The 21,958-nt window shown below is 38.0% G+C and overlaps 1 protein-coding gene across 1 annotated transcript in view; it reads right to left on the reverse strand.

Annotated features, from left to right (window-relative positions):
- The window catches only part of LOC122290241 (callose synthase 10), an 86,453-nt gene that overhangs the window by 4,235 nt on the left and 60,260 nt on the right, over positions 1-21,958 (reverse strand). Inside the window, exons 35-47 of the mRNA XM_043097842.1 lie at positions 19,510-19,627; positions 18,632-18,751; positions 18,082-18,197; positions 17,905-17,988; positions 17,451-17,563; positions 15,388-15,440; positions 15,117-15,293; positions 14,967-15,014; positions 8,095-8,253; positions 7,721-7,834; positions 7,531-7,619; positions 7,289-7,447; positions 7,026-7,128 (exon numbers count right to left, since the gene is read on the reverse strand). Coding sequence (XP_042953776.1) covers positions 7,026-7,128; positions 7,289-7,447; positions 7,531-7,619; positions 7,721-7,834; positions 8,095-8,253; positions 14,967-15,014; positions 15,117-15,293; positions 15,388-15,440; positions 17,451-17,563; positions 17,905-17,988; positions 18,082-18,197; positions 18,632-18,751; positions 19,510-19,627 — 1,453 coding nt within the window. The remainder of the gene's footprint in view (positions 1-7,025; positions 7,129-7,288; positions 7,448-7,530; positions 7,620-7,720; positions 7,835-8,094; positions 8,254-14,966; positions 15,015-15,116; positions 15,294-15,387; positions 15,441-17,450; positions 17,564-17,904; positions 17,989-18,081; positions 18,198-18,631; positions 18,752-19,509; positions 19,628-21,958) is intronic.

The raw sequence follows: 21,958 nt of genomic DNA on the forward strand, positions 1-21,958 counted from the left end.
TTTTTTTTTCCCTCTCTCGATTTGGCTGTCGCCCGTGTGATTTTTTTCTCCTCTCGGTTTCGTGTGTCGGCATCTTCTGGATTATTCTCGGTGACCCAACGTGATCTCATTGCTATTTCGTGTCAAAGCTCTCTTGTTTTTTGGTCTAATTTTTCTGGGTTGGAATTATTGGCACCATCTATTCCAGGTTTGAGCTTTTCGGCAGTCTCTGTTTAGGTCTCGGCAGGAGTTCTCTTCTAGTGAGCCTCTCGACGCGTTTGTTCCTGGTCTACGTAGTTTCTCAGCAGCTTCTGTTTCTATCTCGGCAGCAGCATCCTTCTGGTGGGCATCTAGGGTGCCTTTGTTTTATCTAGCCGGTCATTTGTTCTCTCTTGGTCATTTCGGCATTTTTTTGTCTGTGGTAATTTTTTTTGTGGCACTTTCGGCACTTCTCTGTGGGTATCTCTTGGTTTATCTTTGATTTGCCTGTGTTGGAATTTATTTCTTTGTGATGGACTCTGCAACTGTGTGTCAAGTTTACGAGCAGAAACTACTCTACTTAGGCTTTACAGTTTGAACTTTTCCTCAAGGAAAAAGATCTTTGGGGTCATATTGATGGCACGGATGTCGCTCCAAAATCCGCTACTGACAAATCCAAAGATCTCAAGGCTTCTCCTTCATGGGCTGTACTTGATGCTTGGATTATGTCTTGGCTTCTTGGTTCGGTGGAGCCACATAATGTTACTAACTTGTGGGCTCATCGCTCTGCTCAATCCATGTGGATTTACTTGAAGAAGGTTTATCATCAAGCTAATGATGCTTGTCGCTTTCAGTTAGAACATGCGATTGCCATGTTTCAACATGGTAGTCTTTCCATCCAAGACTACTACTCGGCCTTTCTGATTCTTTGGCATGAATATACTGATTTGGTTATAGCGGATGTTCCTGTTGCTGCTCTTTCGACTATTCAAACTCTTCACGAGACTAGCTGGCATGATCAATTTCTTATGAAACTACGCCCTAAATATGAATCTGTTCGCTCCTCTCTACTGAACAGATCTCTTGTTCCTTCTCTTGATATTTGTTTTGGTGAGTTACTTTGCGAAGAAGAACGTCTTAGTACTCAAGCTATTCTGGAGCAATCTCATGGCAGTTCCGGGACGACAACTGTGGCTTATGTTGCCCAAGGACAAGGATCACCTATGACTTCTAAAAATTTGCAATGTTTCTGCTGCAAGGAATATTGGCATATTGCTGCTAATTGTCCTAAGAAATATTGTTTTTATTGCAAGAAAAAGGGTCACATTATCAAAGAATGTCGTATCCGCCCCTAGAATCGTCAGGCCCAAGCATTTCAGACTTCTGTTATTATTCCTCCCGCGGCGACTTCTGAAGCACATGGCTCTTCCTCAAGGGCTTCCTCTGATCTTGCACCTCTTGCAGCAAATTAGTGCACACCAGAATGGTGCAACAGATGCTAATTTCGACATTATCTGCAATGTGTTTTCAAGGTAAAAATTCTACTAAACTCGGGTACGTAGACTCGGGGGCTTCTAATCACATGACGAATACTCCCACTGCTCTGTGTCACGTTCAGCCCTATGCTGGTCAGTCTGCCAATCAGACTACCAATGACAGTTCTTTGCCAATAGCTGTTGTCGGAGATGCTTCTTCTAAATTTACTGATGTGTTTCTTGCTCAGCTTTCCATTATTTCTGTTGGTCAATTAGTTGATAACAGTTGTGCTGTTAATTTTTCTAGTGATGGTTGTGTTGTGCAGGACCAAGTAATGGGGAGCCGATAAAGAAGGGACCTAAAGTGGGGGCGCCTGTTTCCACTAATTTTACCTATTCCAGCACTTTCTCCAGTTTCTTCTATTAAGTCTTTTGCTTGTAAGAATGATCTTGATCTGAGTATGGTGTGACATCGTCGTTTAGGCCATCCCAATACTCAGATCTTATCTCATGTATTGCACTCTGGTTTTCTTGGTAATAAATAACGTTCTTCTTTACCTCGAGTGTGATTCTTGTAAACTTGGTAAAAGAAAAATTCTTCCCTTTCCTTTGCATGCTAGTAGAGCTTATCACTGCTTTGATCTTATTCATAGTGATGTTTGGGGACCTTTCCCGATTAGTTCACATAAAAAATTTAAATATTATGTGACTTTCATTGATGATCATAGCAAATTCACTTGGATTTATTTTCTTCGCTCTAAATCTAAGATTTTTCGTACTTTCATTGAATTTTTAGCGTATGTTGACACTCAATTTTCTGCGACTATTAAGACATTACAATCAAATTCTAGTGGTGAATATTTGTCTTATGAGTTTCAAGCATTCTTGGCTTCTAAAGGTATAATTCATCGTTCATGTCCCGCTACTCCCCAACAGAATGGAGTAGCCGAACGCAAAAATTGTCATCTTCTTGATGTGGTACGTACTCTCGTTAGAATCTTCTGTTCCATCCATGTTCTGGGTCGATGCTCTAAAAACTGATACTCACTTGATTAATCGTTTACCTTTCCAAGTCTTACACATGGAGTCTCCCTATTTCCGCTTGTTTACTAAACAACCTAGTTATGATAATGTCCGTATCTTTGGTTGTGTATGTTTTGTCAATTTACCTCCTCATGAGCGATATAAATTATTTGCTCAATCTGTTAGATGTGCATTCTTGGGATATAATGTGTCAAAAGGAATTTGTTTGCAATGATCATATTTTACATCGTACACACATTTCTAGGAATGTTATATTCTTTGAAAATCAACATTTCTGTCCTGTGTCCTATGTGCCCTCTTCTTCTCCTTTGGTCCTTCCCTCCTTTGAGTAGCAGTTCTTAAATTTTCATCAAGTCAGCTCTCGCTTTAAACCAAGTATTGTGTATATGAGATGCTCCCGCTCAGTCTCTTCCAGTGGCTCAACCCATATCTGATCCTACCATGCTCCAGAATCAGTCAGTTGTAGCACCTCCAGAGTCCTTGGTACGTTGCTCTCCTCGAGTGTCTGTACCTCCGGATAGGTATGGGTTTTCTTCTGGCCACTCTATTTAAGCTCTTACTGCTGCATTGTCCAATTTTGATATTCCCACATGCTACTCACATGCTGTCAAGCATGATTGTTGGCGACAAGCTATGCATGAAGAGATTGCTGCTCTAGAGGCCAATCACACCTGGGACATGGCACCTTGTCCTTCCACCATAGTTCCCCTGGGTTGCAAATGGGTTTACTTCGTCAAGGTTCGATCTGATGGGAGTTTGGATCGTTATAAAACTTGGCTTGTTGCACTTGGAAATAATCAGGAATATGGTGTCAATTATGAAGAGACCTTTGCTCCTGTGGCTAAGATGACCACTATTCGTACAATTCTTGCTCTTGCAGCTTCCAATGATTGGCCACTACATTAGATGGATGTCAAGCATGCTTTTCTTCACGGGGATCTTAAAGAGTATTTATATGAAACCACCCCCAGGATTGTTTCCCTCTCCGACCTCATGTGTTTAAGCTTCGTTGCTTCCTTTATGGTCTCAAACAAGCTCCAAGGGCCTAGTTTGATAAATTTCAAACTACTTTATTACAATTTTCATTCAAGCAGAACAAGTATGACACTTCCTTGTTTCTTCAGAAATCAGACATGGGTATTGTTGTTCTTTTGGTTTATGTTGATGATATTGTGATTATTGGTTCCGATTCTGTTTTACTTGGCTAGCTCAAGACTCATCTCTTCCAGTCCTTTCATATGAAAGATATTGGGTCTCTCACATATTTTCTCGGTCTTGAGGTGCATCGTAGTCCATTTGGTATTTCACTCAATCAACATAAGTATGTTAGTGATCTAGTGGCTACAGCCGGCCTACAAGAGGCTACCTTTGTTGATACTCTGGAATTGAATGTCAAGTTTCGCAAAGAGGAGGGTGATTTACTTGCTTATCCCAGTTTATACCGGAAGTTGGTGGGTAGTTTTGTCTACCTTACCATTACTAGACCGAACATTTCTTTTAAAGTACAGCAAGTCAGCCAGTTTTTTCAGACCCCTCGTCATCTTCATTTGGCTACTGTCCATAAGATCATACGCTATGCTTAGGGCACTTCTACCCGTGGCTTATTCTTTCCTGTAGGCAATTCTCCTCGACTTACTGCTTATAGCAACGCTGATTGGGCCGGTTGTGCTGATACACGTCGCTCCATCACTGGTTTGTGTGTGTTCTTAGGTGATGCATTGATCTCCTGGAAGAGTAAGAAGCAAAACAGTCTCTCTAAGTCATCTACAGAATCTAAGTATTGGGCAATGTCTTTTGCTTGTTCCAAAATTATTTGGCTTCAAGGTTTGCTTGCTGAGCTAGATTTTTTTGAGACTGATCCTACACCTCTACATGCTGATAATATGAATGTTATTCAGATCACGACCAATCCTGTCTATCATGAGCGCACAAAGTATATTGAAGTCGACTGTCACTTTATCCGTGAAGCATTTGAAGCTCGTGTTATCACTTTTCCACATGTTTCCACTGGACTAAAATTGATGATATCTTCACTAAAGCCCTCACTCACCATCGACATTGCTTCAAATTGATGCTTGTTGATCAACCCGCATCAATTTGTTTTTTTTGGGGGGGGGGGGGGGGGGGGGGGGGGCTGTCAATGTAATCAATCTTCTTTCCTTCTATTCTTCTTTTCTTATTTCACCTTTACTTAATTTACGTAGGCTTGTACAGTTAGCATATTGATCGAATATATAGTTTTCATATAAGGCTAGATTGCTAGAATCACTTGGCAATTAGTTTCTTTCCATGTATAGCTCTCTTGTAAAGTTCATATATAATATACGGATCACTCAAAGGCCACTCGATTCGGCCATTCAACAGATTTTGACTTATTTTGACATACTTAAGGTCAAAGAACGCCAAAAGTCATCCATTTCCCAGTCTTGTGCATCTCTAAGGAAAGTAATATTCCATTGGGGAAGGCCATTGGAGATGATAACTAAAATCCCAAACCTCCTTTGATGAGAGAGCAAATTGTGGCTCATTTCACCAAGTATAATTTAAACTCATCATTTATCCCACCCCATAGGAAATCTCGTTGGAGTTTCTCCATGCAATGAGCCACCTTGGCAGGGAGCGGAAATAATGAGGGGAAATACGTTGGTAAGTTAGAAAGAGTGCTTTTGATTAAAGTCACCCAACCCCCTTTGGATAAGTACATCTACTTCCAACTAGCTAATTTGCTCCCCATTTTATCTAGCACATCATCCCACATGGATTTCGATTTGAACGCTGCACCCAACAGGAGGCCAAGATATTTCATGGGCAACTGAGACATCTTACAATCCAAGATAGATGCCATACTCTCCACATTGAGCACATATGACATACCCCACTGGCACTACCTCTTATTTAACCAAATTCACCTTCAACCCTGACGCGGCTTTGAAGCATAATAGGAGAGCCCTCAAAACTCGAATTAGCTCATGTCTGGCCTCATAAAAGATTAGGGTATCATTAGCGAACAATAAATGAGATATGTTGAGCGAACCTAAAAGTGCCTCACCCACTGAGAATCTTGATAGGAACCTGCCCGCCACGGCCTCTGAAATCATCTTACTAAAAGCTTCTATCACAAAAACAAAAAGAAGCGGAGAAAGAGGATCACCTTGTCGCAATCCTCGAGAACTTTTAAAAAGGCCTTTTGACATACCATTCACCAATACAGAAAAACAAGCCATAGAGATACAATGATGGATCCATGTATGCCATTTAGTGCCAAAGCCACATCTTTCAAGCATAAAAAGTACAAATCTCGAATTGAAACTCTCCTAGCATTCATTGGCAGTTAGTATCGAGTCAAGGATTTGCCTGCCTTTAACAAAGGCATTTTGAGGCTTCAAAATCAAGCTTTCCATCACCTTGTTCAACCTATTCGCCAAAACTTTGGACAAGATTTTGTATAGCCCACCCACCAAGTAATGGGACGATAATCTTTTACCTCTACAACACCGGGTTTTTAAGGAATGGGTGCTATAAAAGTTGCATTTAGACTTTTCTTGAACCACCCGCTTTCATTAAATTCATGGAAAACCCCCATGATATCTTCTTTAAGCACATCCCAACAAGTCTGAAAAAAAGCCATCGAGAAGCCATCCGGGCCTGGAGCTTTGTCGCCTGCCATACTTTTTAATACTAGCCTGACCTCTACCTCATCAAACGGCCTTTTAGGTTGTTCCATTGCTTGTGGATAAAGAACATCAAAAGCCAGCCCATCAAGTCTCGGCCTCCACAAAAACTGTTATGAAAGCAAACTATCATAGTAATTGACAATGTGATCTGTGATCTCGGTTTGGTTGGATGAGGCCGCCCCATCTATCATCAAAGTTTCTATAGCATTGTTTCGCCCATGTGAGTTGGTCATCTGGTGGAAAAACTTGGTGCATCTATCCCCTTCCTTCAACCATAATGCTTGCGATTTTTGCCACAAAGATATTTCTTCCAAAAGAGAAATCCGTTCAATGTCCGTAGTCACTTGGGTTTTGCAAGCCCGTTTGGTTTCAGATAGTACCCTCTCCTCTTCCACACCCTCCAAACCCTTAAGCTCCTCCAAGAGAACATTTTTTTGGCTTTCCACATTACCAAACACTTGCGGGATGGCACAAAGTTAAGCCAGGAAGGTGAGTAGAACTCTTTGCAAACTGGTGAGGGTTATTTGGCATACAACAAATTGCATCAATATGGAAGATGGCTCCTGCCTGTTTATTGTGGCGCATTTATAGGGAAAGGAACAATAGATATTCTGAAGACTGCAAGCGAACAATGGAAGAGCTTAAAGTTTCTTCTTCAGTACTCTACTCCTCTGGGCAGTTGGTATAGATTTGTGAGAGGAAAAAAAATGTAACAATTTGTTTGTAACACTATATTTGTGAGAGGAAAAAATAACTAGTAAAGACAATATCAAACTGTCTGCTCATCACAAGAAAGAGTGATAAGGAATCTGACTCTCTCAGCTGAAAACGTTATAAAACAGGTAACAAAACAGTTGTATTATCAGTTATGAACCTGTTCTTCATCCCACCAATATTCCCAGCTATTTTCTCCCTTCACACCAACTCCACCTTTATACAGAAGCCAACTAGTCCAATCATCAAAATCCTCAACAGTCCTGCCATTGGAAAGTAAGATTATAGGGTTTGCGAGACAGTATCATTATTACAAAATTATATCAATTCTATTTTTTTATGTAAAAAGAGTATAATCAGAGACCTAAATGTCATAACAGAGAAGGAATTTCCAGCAAGTAAACAAAAAATCTAAGTACATACTTTTGCCACTCAAATCCAGAGGGATTGAATATATAAGGAGCAAAGAGCCATGAGATAACGAGGAACCAACTGCTTATAGTTAGCAAAACAAACGAAACAGCACCTCCTTTTGTATGCCCATATGCAATATAAACTATAAGAAGTAGTGCCACCTCAAGCCTGAAAAAAAGCAACTTCATAAATTGCATGAGAAAACCCTGAACTGAAAAAATGTCGATTCTTCATCAGCAAACATCACTCACGCTTTGGTGAAATGACTTCTTGAATAAAGCCTGTAATTATCAGCAAACTTGATGTGACGGACAACAAAGCCTCTGCCAGTTGCTCGGTACTGTGGGTGAAATATAAAAAATGCAAATGAACGTATCAATTTCCAAACAAATAAACTACTATATATTTTTAAAAACGAATGAGAAAAATGTATTTACGTACCTTTGCACCTCCATGGAGGATGGTGCGGCCAAAATAATGAGTTCTTGTTCCTAATGAAAAGGTGAAGAAGACAGAACACAACTGAAGTTGCATTGTAATAAAACTGAAAACAGCCTGCAAATGTTTAGGTGACACTAATGATTAGCACAACAAAAATTTATGCACTAAGCAACCCAAAAATTGGAGAAAAAAATATGAAAAAGCACGTTAATAGAACAGCCTGCAAGTTTAAGATGATTAAATAGACTTATGGATGCATGGCCTGCTAAAGCCTAAGAGGTTCCACAACATAATAAAATACAGGATGCAATACCATTTATTATACTACATACACAGCTTTATATCATTATATGATGAGAATTATATAGGCTAACCTTTAGCAATCCCGATTCAAGTATAAAGCCCATTATCATTGGGACTGCTGTGAAAACTCCAATCTGGACTAAGAACTGAGCATTCAAAGCTGCATCTAGAGCTGTGCTACCCAGCTCTTCTGCTTTTTCAGAGATTTGTTGATCAAGCCCAGAGAAAGCCTGAAGCAATTGGCAGCAGATTGACAAAAGATCTATCATCTAGCAATTCTGAAAAGAAGAACAATCTATCCAAGAATGATAACAGATACCACTAGTATTTTAAAAACTGAAGAAAAAGAAGATAAACCAGGAGATTAAAATCTGAAATGCACACTTTAACCAGCATTGAGAACATTACACTCATTAAAGCAGTTCCCTAGAAACACGGGCTGGGTCACTTTTCTTGGGTGAATGGATTTGGGTACAGCACTGAATATGGGGGACCGCATAACTCATGGCAGCCCAAAAAAGACGATAGAACACCCTCTAGATGCATCATGACCCAATTCTAGAGAATTTGATCAAGAGCTCTAAACTAGTAAGTTGCAAATTATGATTGTATAAACTTTTTTTTTACAAGCATTATGATTGTATAAACTTTTTTTTACAAGTATTATGATTGTATAAACTAGTAAAATCCCTTCTTTTTTGTTTAGGGCGGCATGGGTTCACATAATTGTCATTGAATAGTGAAAATAATCACAACATCCCCGGGGTCATGAAATAGACATAGCTTGGACAAACTAGAAGATTTGAAATATACTGATCCAATCAAAATAATTATGGATAGTAATAACAACCAAAGCCCATTTGAGGCTTGACTACTTGTAGCATAAGGAACAAGACCAACTTTCAAAGCAAAAAGTTGATTTATGTTTAATTAAACTGTCTTTGGCTACGTGCTAATACAGTTATATCACACGTGGTTTTTGGCAAGAGCACAATATAGCTCAACTTCCCCAATCCATAAAACAAAAGATCAATTTAAAGAATGACCTTTCTGTTGGACGATTCAGTCAGAATGTATTTTAGGGAGTTTGTTGTAAATTTGTGAATATCTTAGGAGAGTTCTTTAGGAGATTTATCTTTTCCTTTTTAGGAGTCATTTCTTTCCTTATTTATTTCTTGCCTTATCAATTAGTTATTTCTTTCCTTATCCATTTCAGCATTGTAATCTATAAATAAACCCTTGTAAATCTATTTTCTAAATGAATGAGAAAAAGTAAACTTCAGTTTTTTCTAGATGGCATCACAGCTGAACCTGGGTATCTCATTCTTTTTTTTTCTTTTTTTTATCATCCTCTAAACCTGCCGGCAGCCATAACCTTTAAACTCTCATCACCATTTTTTCTCTACTTTTTTCACTTTCTTAATCCCTTTCTTTCATCATGTCTGATACATCCAAACCCTCTTCCTTGATCAAGACAAACACTGACCACAAACCTACCCATACCGAGCCTCATTCTGTCCAGATTACAAATATTCGTCTCAACGAAGCCAATTACTTGTGGTGGTCACAAGTGCGAATGTATATTCGTGGGAGGGGGATAATTGGATACCTTACTGGTGAAATCAAGATGACTGTCAAAACAGATGCATCATATTCTACATGGGATGCTGAAAACTCCTTGATTATGTCATGGCTCATGAACTCTATAGATGAAGAGATTAGTGCCAACTACATGTGCAACTCAACTGCTAAGGAACTCTGGGATAATGTTAGTCAGATGTATTTTGACCTTGGAAATTATTCAAAGATCTATGAGTTGCAGCAAAGAATTGGCAAGACCCAACAAGGGGCGATAGTATTACGAAATACATTAATGTCCTTAAGGGGCTGTGGCAGGACTTGGATCTATTCAATGAGTATGAATGGAAAATCCCGGATGACTGCAACCACAACAAAAAAATGGTGAAAAATGCAAGAATATTTAAATTCTTGGTTGGACTCAATGATAAGTTTGATGAAGTCCGAGGGAGAATTCTGAGTAGACAGCCTTGGCCTCCAACTGGAGAGGTATTTTCTGAAGTACGAAATGAAGGTTGTTGTCGGAATGTCATGCTGAAATGGAAGGGAGCTGATGGAGCAGTGGAGAATTCAGCTTTGACTGCTACTAACTCCAATAATTCGAATACGGTTGCTGTAGCTAATGCCTCTGTACAGGGGCCATACTCTACTCAAAGGAAGTATGAAAAAAAATCTCGAGTATGGTGTGATTATTACAATAAGCCACGCCAAACATGAGAAACTTGCTGGAAACTCCATGGAAAACCAGCAAACCTGGAGGCAGTCGCACCAACCCTAAAGCAAATGAAGCAACGACCAACTTGCTCTGCTCAAATCAGGTGGATCATCTGCTTCAGCTGCTAAAATCTAATCCAATATCTGGTACTTCTACTGATTCCTTGGCCCAAACAGGTAATATTCCTAGTGCTTATTCGACTTGTTCAACTCCCATACCATGGATCAATGATTCAGGTGCATCTGACAATATGACTAGTCTCCCTCAATTATTTCATTCTTATTGTCCTTGTTTGAGTAATAAACAAGTAAGCATTGCTGATGGAAGTTTTTCACCAATAGCAGGCACAGGCTCTATTAGAATTTCCAAAAGAATACATTTAAAATCTGTTCTTCATGTTCCTAAGTTTACTTGCAATCCTTTGTCTGTCAGTAAATTATCCAGCGATTCTAACTGTCAAGTCATATTTTTTGATTCTCATTGTGAATTTTAGGACCAGAGCTCAGGAATGATGATTGGCAGTGCTAGGATGATCGATGGCCTTTATTATTTTGATGATACTCTATTCAACAATAAACAAGCTCATGGCCTGAGCTGTAACTCTAGTTCTACTCCTAGTTTTCCTTATTTAAAATATCTGTTTCCCAGTTTGTTTAAAGATTTGGATTGTAATTCCTTTCATTGTGAAACTTGTGTTTTATCAAAAAGTCATCGAGTTTCCTATAATTTGAAAACATATCATGCATCGAAACCTTTTTATTTAATTCATAGTGATGTTTCGGGTCCTTTGAAGGTTACTACCTTGTCTGGAAAGAGATGGTTTGTAACCTTTATAGATGACCGCACTCGCCTTTGCTGGATATACCTAAAGAGTGAAAAATCTGATGTTGCAAAATTATTGAAGGATTTTTATCATATGATTGAAAATCAATTTCAGACCAAAATAAGTATCCTTCGTACAGATAATGGTACTGAATACTTCAATGGATACTTGGGAATTTTTTTGAAAGAAAATGGTATTCAACATCAATCTACTTGTCGGGATACGCCGCAACAAAATGGTATTGCGGAAAGAAAAAACCATCATTTACTTGTGGTTGAACGAGCTATAATGTTTTCGATGCATATTCCAAAATATTTGTGGGGAGATGCCATTTTAACTGCAAGTTATCTCATTAAAAGAATGCCTACCCGTGTTTTAAAATTTGCTACACCTTTATCTTGCCTGAAAAATTATTTTCCTTATAATAGAGTAGCCTTGGATCTACCCCTAAAAGTTTTTGGATGCATGGTTTTTGTTCATATACCATCTCACCTTTGGTCTAAGCTTGATCCTCGGGCTGAAAAATGTGTTTTTCTTGGTTATACACCTAATAAAAAAGGGTACAAATGTTTGAATCCCAAAACAAACAAAATTCATATGAGTATGGATGTTGTTTTTGTTGAAACACAATCTTATTTTAACCCAACTGATCTTTCAAGGGGAGAAAGAGAGTGAAGATCATGTTTGGCAAACTTCCAGCCCTCTTCCTAATACCTTTCTTGACATATCTCATCCATTAAATACTCAGGAAACTGAGATTTTAAATCAGAACTGCTACGTACAACTAGCATATACAACCGCCGTGTAATCAGCTGACTTTTACGTCAGCATCTGTCAGAAAAAGTAAAAACACTTCCTGGCCTTCTTTGAACGCCTCTTGTTCTCATGGTGCCTCCCTTTTTTGATCTCTCCATTACAGATCTCTTTCTCGAGGCTTCCCTGCCTTGCCTTTTGTTATATAATTCGACAAGATCGCCTTGGGAGCTACTCGCCGATGGCCACTTCAAGAGTTTGAAAGGATTCAATCTTTAGAAATTCTTATTTGACCTTTGCTAGAACGAGGGCATGTCAAACCTGTTTATTTACGTCAACCAGAACAAGCTAGCATTAATGGTCGTAGACATTTGCTTCAATCTGGCTAGCTAGTTAGTACATACTCTTCTTCTCCGCATTACTGAAGACTATTTGTACGTGCCACTGGCTTTAGACAAGCTGCAACTGATGATAGCTAGGAAGAGGTAGGAGGATTCCCTTCACAAAATTCGACCACACTGACACTGTCACAAGCAAGCTGGCCAACCACCGCAAATACTGCCAAGAAATTACACTCCAACTACCAGAAGTCCGATCACCACAAACGGCCCCACTACCCACATAAAAAACACAACCAGTCCTTAGGGTCTGAGATCATTAAGGTCATGTATATATATCTGAAGTACTATATACTATGTATGGACCAAAATATTAGAACCCTGCACCAGTACCATAGAAATGGCCCCATGTATGAATCACCAAAGAATCTGACCGGCCTGGCTAGTGGCTACCATGCAAACTGGATCTAAGCCTGAACTGAACCATCGCACCTGCAGGCAGTCTGAACCACTATGCATAGACCCACAGCAATACTGCAGGTCAACCGCAAACTCAAAAAAAAAAGAAAACATCAGTAGCCACATCCTTCCAGTTGAGCCTTCATCCTTCTAGATTCATCCTTCCACTTTCAATCCCGCTACGGACCCCAAAATCTAGCGATGTCAATGATGTTTGAAGGCTTCAAAGCTTTCAATTCCACTTTCAATCCTTTCTGTACATAGTTTTGAAGGCTTCAATCAATTGTGAAAGGAGAGGGAGATAGAGAGGGAGGAATACCACCGACAAAATTGATTGAGGGAAAGAGAGAGGGGAACGAAGTTGAGTGTAAGAAAAAATGAATTTTTTTTATTCAAAGGCGTGCCCGGTTACACGGGATTCCCAAAAGCCGGTTGCATAAAGAGTTTCTCCTTTTAAATAATCAGGAAACTGTAATTTTAAATAAAGAAAACTCAGGAAATTCTAATCTTCCTATACAAAGTATAAGTGAATCACAAACAGGGGGAGAAAACCTACAGGATGATCCTACTCCTTCCGAGCTCCGTGTTTATACTAGAAGAAGGTATCATTACAATAATAAAGATCACCATCCTACAATTCTTGAGCAAGGTCAATCATCATCTCCAAAGCATGGTCATTTGAAAGTCCAGCCTACAATTCCTGGTAATCTTTCTTCTACTATATCTCCTAGTGATAAACCTGCAGACTTTGATGAACTAATAGCCATTAGGAAAGGAATTAGAACCTGTACCACACATCGTATTGCTAAATTTCTGTCCTATCATAGACTTTCTGATAATCATAAGGTCTTTACATCCAATATTTCTCACCTATTTGTTCCAAGGAATATTCATGAAGCACTAGATCATCCAGATTGGAAATTAGCAGTCATTGAAGAGATGAATGCACTCTGGAAGAATGGGACTTGGGAGATCGTTGATTTCCCTAAGGAGAAGAACTGTATAGGATGTAAGTGGGTGTTCACTGTGAAATGCAAGGCTGATGGCAGTGTAGAAAGATACAAGGCGAAATTCGTAGCCAAAGGATTCACACAAACCTATGGAATTGACTACCAAGAAACTTTTGCTCCCGTGGCAAAGATAAACTCAATCTGAGTGTTATTATCTTTGGCTGTACATTTTAATTGGTCCTTACACCAGTTAGATGTAAAGAATGCCTTCTTAAATGAAGATCTAGAAGAGGAAATTTTTATGGAGTTATCACCAGGTTTTGAAGGTAAACTTGGTAGAGAAAAAGTGTGCAAATTGAAAAAGTCATTGTATGGACTCAAGCAATCCCCTAGAGCTTGGATTGAACGCTTTGGGAGGGCTGTAAAGAGTCACGGTTACATTCAAGGTCAAGCTAATCACGCTATATTCTACAGGCACTCAAGTGAAGGGAAAGTTGCTGTTTTAATTGTCTATGTTGATGACATTATTCTGACAGGAAATGACAGCAGTGAAATTGAAAGATTAAAGAAGGTGCTTGCTAATGCCTTTGAGATCAAAGACTTGGCCAGTTTGAGGGGGAGTGTTGGACGATTCAATCAGAATGTATTTTAGGGAGTTTTGTTGTAAATTTGTGAATATCTTATGAGAGTTCTTTAGGAGATTTTATCTTTTCCTTTTTAGGAGTTATTGCTTTCCTTTTCTATTTCTTTCCTTATCAATTAGTTATCAACCCTGAGGGGTAGCTCAGTTGGTCAAGCCTTGGGTTTACTCTCCAATGGTCACCAGTTCGAGTCCCCTCAAGGCCACTGGAGTTTTACTTGGCCGTTAACTTCAGGGCCCCATGGGATTAGTCGAGGTGCACGCAAACTGGCCCAGACACCCACGGATATTTAAAAAAAAGAAAAAACAAAGTTATCAATTAGTTATTTCTTTCCTTATCTATTTCAGCATTGTAATCTATAAATAAACCCTTGTAAATCTATTTTCTAAAAGAATGAGGAAAAGTAAACTTCAGTTTTTTCTAGACTTTCCCAATTACAAGCGGCAAAAAACTCCAAACCTTCCTGCCCTAACTAGTCATATAAATTATTATGTAGGTACGATCTAATAATAATAGAGACATAATCGTGAATAATAATAGGCATATCATCATGAATAAACTAGCAATGAATAATAATAGACATATAATCATGAATAAATTACCAATAATAAGTTTCAAGTGAAAATGCTAAAGAAATCATTTGAGGAAACATCATGTAGGAAGGGAAATTAAACTTGTTAGATTACCAGGTATAGTCTTCCATATAAAAATATATATACAGTGAGAACTGTCATCTGCATTAAAAAGGAAATTCTTATTAGATTCAGCCCATTCCAGAGAATAGTAATTCAAATTATCTAGAACGATGAAAGAATGAAATATAGAATAAACAATACCATTGTGCAAACATAGTAACCAACAGTTGTGAAAAAGAATGACAACATTCTGAAGAAATCAAACAGTTGTCCGATTCTGTATACATCCCTACTAAGGACTTGCTCTCCATTTCCACCTGCCACTTTCCCTTCAAATAGGGCAATCTGGTTTAATCCAACATCCCTTCCTTTTCCAACCTACATGAGAGGAAGCTCTCAAGCAACCGTAAGAAGAAAAACATGTACATGGTGCGTAATGGTGAGGCAGGGATAAACAGAAAGTATAAAAAACCTGAATGTATTCATGGTGCGTAATGTTGCCCTGCCTCAATGTGGAGTTGAAACCTGTAACATAAATTATAACATCTTTTAGTCTCATAGAATTGATACCACCAGGATACTTAACTAAACCACATTAATCTCTAAACATAAACACATAACTGCAACAAGAAGATGACATCATTGCAAGCTACTTTGTTAAGTGAAAGCTCAAATAAACATGCTTAGGCAGAACAAGGTGTTGACAGAATTGGAAGCTCGGGATTCTGATCTAAGTACCATGGATGTTGTGCAGTGTATACAGCAATTAGTAAATTAGTATCACCCAAACATAATTCCTCTCCTAGCATTTTTGCATTGTCAATTCAAAAGTACACATTTATATGAAAACATATCCTAAAGGAGATTCACAATTGTGATAAAAATATCCAAAAACCAAACTAGGTACAAGTATTTGCAAGTAGGGTGTTGTTGTATGACTAAGGAACGTGAAGAAACAGCCGACAACCTTTTCCTTCACTGTATTTTCCATTTTGGTAGTTTGGTGAGTGATACCAAGGACAGTTTTTTATTTGTTTGCTTGTTGGCAAGGAAAATATGGTCACTGTGAGAGTACCAAAATTAGGAAATCAAATCCATTATAACCCATGTAGATAATCATGGGCTTGAGCCATTCTTATCGGATTATCCAAATGCAAATCTAAAATTTGCATAATATGACATGATTTTACATTTGGCTATTCCACTCAAAACTTATTTCCACATTGGATTATCCATCTATTAGTTAAAATAATAATAAAATATTATAAATTTAATAATATTTTTTAAAAAATTTGTTTCTATTAATTTTTTTTCTAAATTAAGAGCTTATATGGAAATACATTATTATTTTTTATTAAATAATATCAAGAAATAATGTAGGAGGAAGAATAGAATGGGGAGGGAGAATAGAGGGAGAGAGAGAGTATAAAGATATTATTTTTTATTCATTTGGATGTGAAATAGTAAGTTAGTAACAATCAAATTTGGTTACAAACCTTAACTTTACTGTAGCTAAAAGTCAAAAATTTTGAAGTTAGATAATCCAATGTAGAGCATTTTCAAGTTCTATTAGCTAAATTTCTCATTGGATTTGCACTTGCATAATCCAATGAGGATGCTATTTAGGAATGATCAGACCCTGGGAGTGGTCAGACACATTTATCTCTATCAGAAATATTCCCAAGTACTTTGTATGACTAGCTGTCTCCCTCAGTGCTCTTTTCACTTCTTTGGTCGAAGTTATTAATCTTTTCTTTTTCTTTAAAAACTGCAAACTTACACTTTTTAGGAGTTGTCTAGTATAGGCCTACTGAGCAGGACGCATCCGGCTCGCCCAGGTTTTCACCCGTCTGCCCGGCCCAATATAAATATATATATATATATATATCTAAAAAAAAAGATTTGTAATGAAACAACATCGTTTTGGGGTACACGTTTCATTACAAGGGTTAATAAAACCCAGTTTCCCCCTCCCTCCCATGTCTCAACTCTCTCTGACCCTCTCCCAACAACTCACGCTGTTGCCGTCACCGAAACCAGCCGTCGCTCTATCTCACCTTGTAGTTGTAAGTATCTTGAACTCGAAATCCTAATTTCTTTGAATTTAGGTTTTGATTTTTGGATGCTGTTGTGTTTGATGTTTGGAGGTTTGAGTTTTGGATTTTCATTGAATTTAATACCTGATATGTGTTGTCTAATGATTCTGACCCCACGGGTGGGCGGACAGCCTGAGGGGCCAATCCACCCCACAGCATTCAGGTAGGGCTGGGGCCCAATCGCCCCCCCCCTACTGGCTACCCGCTCTCTAGGGGTGGGTAGCACCCCTAGTCTAGTATACTCACAGATGTGCTGGAGCATTCTACTAATCTTAACAAAATAGGTATCTATTTATTAGACCAAAAAAAGAAAAAAAGAGAAATGTGACAACTATAATTCTTATTCCTCTTCAAAACACACTAAATGACAAGTTTAAGGAATGAATAATATAAATTAGCTAAACCATAGAAGCAAATCATTGGACTTCCTCATGCTTACCCGCAAATATATCTTCACTAATATTAATAACACGTGATGCCTTACTGATGCCTCCACGAGTTATGTGAAATATTCTATCAAACACATCTGGATGACCATAATGCATGCGTACCCTGCAAACATTTGTTAATAAACAAGGGAGTCAACTAGATGCAAACGATAGAATTTCTCTCTTCGAATTAAAATGTTAAATCTTTTTAATTATGAATATGTTATAAATATATGATGCTACAATAATCAATTCAAATTCAGGACCAATACTTTCCAGACCAGCATTAGTCAGGTTTTCTCCACTTCTTCCAACATGTTTTAACTTCCTTTTTTTTTTTTTTTTGATAAATAACATGTTTTAACTTCTAAGTATGAAAAGAAGCTAGCAAGCTATAAGTCAATGGAAATTGATCCATAAGTCAACCCAATCGGTTATTAATAAGATAAGTTGTTCTTGACTCACTTGAGCGGACTTGCTAAAACACGCTGGCCCAAAGTTACAAAGCTAGTCTCTTGATTGGACATGAACCAAGCTAATGATGAGACACTGCATTCACATATCCAACATGTAATTGATAAGAAAGATCACTTTGAAACAAAAACCAAAGTGTACTTTATCATAAGGAATTGCATGCCAAACCTTCCAGTAAAAACATGCTCTCTGACACCAAGAATAGTTGGCTGTCGTATGCCATGATTACCACGAAATTCCTCAAGAAGATTTCTCATTTTCATTGCCTCCTCAAGGTAATTGTCCTACAGAAGAAAAAATATCTTTTACCATGTACAGATCATATCTAAACCAATCTTCACTTAACATATTGAAACAAGAAGCAATACAATAAACCATTCATGGCTCCATTCTTAAATTCTTTAGAAATCATAACATAAAACTTAAACAAAGCAATTGATAGGAAAACAAAACAGAACATAAAAAGAATTTATTGACTGATGTCACGCTGCACAAAGTTCATGTCAGAAGCATCTGGCTAATGAACTCTATAATAAAAGGGGGAACAGAGTTAAATAAGCCAGAAACTCAGAATCTCTCTCATGCTTTTGAAAATCTAAAGAATAGCTGCCAAAATTAATAACTCATATCAAATTTCTTTTTCCAATTATATGAAGTAGCGAAAATCCAATAAGAATGAGGGAAGCTAGTTATCTTAAAAAAAACATGCATATATAACCTGATTCATGTCGATAGTTTGAAGAGCTTCCCCACGAGTGAAGATAATAGCATGGTTCTGGTTTTCAGGCTTCCCTTCTCCAAGCTTTGGATTACCAGGTAGTTTGATGGAATATACTTCCTAAACATATATATGAGATAATTACTATTACCAAAACACAATTCAACTAAAAAATGGAAGGGTGGGGTAGAAATGATTCATCTGGTGAAGGGATAACAAAAAGGGTGAATAGAGAAAAAAATATTAAGAAAGAACAACAAACATATGCTTCACGAAAACTCTTTGTAAGTTAAGTCCATTAAGGAATGGCATGTTAACCAAAAAGAAAAATAATCTTTTTGATATACCATGAAGAACAATGCAAACTACAACAAGAGCGTAGAAAGAATACAATAAGATACAGAATTCACGCCTGAGCTAAAATATACGTTTTGCCAATTGTAAATAGTGTGCATCTGATGTGCTCCTGCCCCCTCACCCACCCTGACAAAGGTGAATGTTTTGGAAAGATGAGGGGGCGTCTTCAATAGAGGGCATAAGTGAATAACTAGAGAACAGATTTCTTTGCTTATGCTACAACACAATGTTAAACATTGGAACCAAAGCTTCAATTTTGTAAGTCCTGATAGACATGAAAATTAAAAAGAAGGAAAAATTGGAACTCATTACTATTAAACTAATAAAAAACCCCAGCTAGAGATAACAAGAGCAAGATACACCCAAAACAGCCAGAGTAAATTTACCCCACTCAAGTCATCACTATCCTGCTTTTAGAAGAGGACACCGGAGAAGTCTATGGGGAGATGCAGAATCAGAAACCAACCCCAGAAAGGAGATAAGATCTATGAAAATCAGGCTTAATAAAAGCCATTGGTTACCTGATCTTTTCCATGTATATCAGCTTTGACAAGCTTTGAATAAAAATCCTTTGAAACCTTTCCATCCACTGCACTGCTCTCCTCTTCATGTATGAAGGCAACTCGGAGTGCCTCATTCCTAGTAGCAACAGAAAATTAATATAAACAACTTAAGCAATAAGAAGTAGCAAGTAATAACGCATGACAACAAGAATTGGCAACAAAATGAGAACGGCTCGTGAAATGAGAGAATAAAGAGTGTGCTCAATTGCATATTACGTTTTTTTCTCACTAAGTGTCATGCTCAGCTACATCACTCTGCCATACCAGTAAGCTTGGCACAACTCTTAAGAAAATTGTCCAGTGCACAATCCTAGTGTATTATAACATATGTGAATATAAGTTGAAAAGATTGCTAGCACCAACCACAGAAGACATTTGATTATTCCTGTCACTCCCTTAAAAAAAAAAAAAAAAAAAACAAACAAACAAACAAAAACACACACACACATTAGAAAAAGAGGAATGGCATCCTGTTAACGCCACTATGATGTTGGTAAAATTTCCAGCTAATCAGAAGGTCAATCCTCTTTTCTGGCATCACCCAGTGAAAAAAAGAAAAACCAACAAACATGTCTCCCCACGAAAGACCAATAGCGCAGTAAACAACTAACTGACTTACCACTCCATTTACATAAGAAGTACGAACCCAAAAAAAATAGTCTCTTTGGTGTGACTATCCACTGTTAGAAACTTTCCCCAGGCAGCTGTTCAAACAAAGAAACTTTCCAAGGAGCCATGCTATGGCAAATGCTTCAATAAAACTCGTTCACTTTCACAAAACTTCTCATCTCATCTCATCTCATCTAATAATTACAACTTTTTCAAATTCCCACACAAAATAAAATAAACAATTCAACCTTTTCAAATCCTAATACAAAAATAATATTAAAACAATATATTCTAATAATATTTTATTCGACTTTCAACTTTAATCTCAACTCATCTTATCTCATCTCATCTCATCTCTGAAAACATACGAGGAAAGCAACTAGACCCCATCAATGCCTCATAGAAGGACCATTGTATCAAATTTTACCATAAAGATCTACAAACAAGATCTGCATGTCAAAAATATTGAGTTCAAACAAAATGAAAATCTGATGGTTGGAACCCAGTAGCTGGTGCATATATGAAACAACGGATAAAAAAAAATTAAAGAATCAGAATTGCAACCAGCAGGCTTCCTTTGCGTTGTAACCATCTAGATTTCCTAAATATCATGATTGGTTTGAACCAAACATATCCTTTTTTTATAAGTTGAATCATACATAAAATTAGGCTTCATTATGATTATGCCAATCATGTAGGGTCTGTTAAGGGGATTGACAATGGCGAAGCAAGGTCTAAGATTCAATGAACACAACAAAAATGATGTCAATCCTCTAGGATTTCCATTCTTGTCAATGGCATGAATCTTATAGAACCGAGGTGCACCTATAAACTTTGCCAATAATGTTCGCATGGGCGTACCTTAAACTCAATATTGCTAACTAACTAATAGTGCTTTCTACAATCCCCTCCAAACCCAGGAAAAGAATCTAAAGACGATAAGGGAAGAAGGCTAATCATATGACTAGGAGACCATAAACCACATAAATGTTGCTCGTCACCAATGCGACATGTCTGTTTTTGCCCTATCTATATTACATATCATATATAGCCATGTAGTCACGCCAGAATTGCAAATGGGTAAATGGTTGTGGCACTACCAACACGAAAGGGGGGCCCTATGGAAGTTAGTTATAGATTCAAAGTTTGAGAAGGCTTGGCGAGGATGGTGCTCGAATGAGGCATGCAGTCCATATGGGGTGGGTCCATGGAAACATTAGAAAAGGTTGGGAGATCTTCCAAAGACATGCACATATTGTGGTGGGTAACGGCTCTCATGTCAAATTTTAGTACGACAAATGGTGTGGTAAACAAAGTCTCAAAGACACATTCCCTGCCATTTTTTAGCTTGTACAAGTGAAGGATGCACCGGTAGCTGATCTCTTGGTTCTCTCATGGCTCCCCTCAATGGTATGTAGATTTAATTAGAGTAGCACAAGATTGGGAGTTGGAGGCTATCATTGAGTTCTTTGCTTTACTGTATTCCGTCAAAGTGGCAGAGGGTACTATCAAATTTTTTCGCTTTACATAGACGAGCCCCTCCAAGAAAGGTAGATTCATAGTCAGATCGTTCTACTGAGTTCTAATGAGCCCGGATATGCATTTCTCCATGGAAGAATATATGGAAGAAGAAAGCTCCTCTAAAAGCAGTTTTTTTTGTTTGGACAGCTTCCTTGGGCAAGATTCTTACTACAGATAATCTGAGGAAACAGGTAATGGTGTTGGACTGGTGTTACATGTGTAAGAAAAATGGTGATCAGTAGGTCACCTACTTTTACATTGTGAGGTGGCCAAGACT

Source organism: Carya illinoinensis, chromosome 12 (genome assembly GCF_018687715.1).
Source record: "Carya illinoinensis cultivar Pawnee chromosome 12, C.illinoinensisPawnee_v1, whole genome shotgun sequence".
Taxonomy (NCBI): Eukaryota; Viridiplantae; Streptophyta; class Magnoliopsida; order Fagales; family Juglandaceae; genus Carya; species Carya illinoinensis.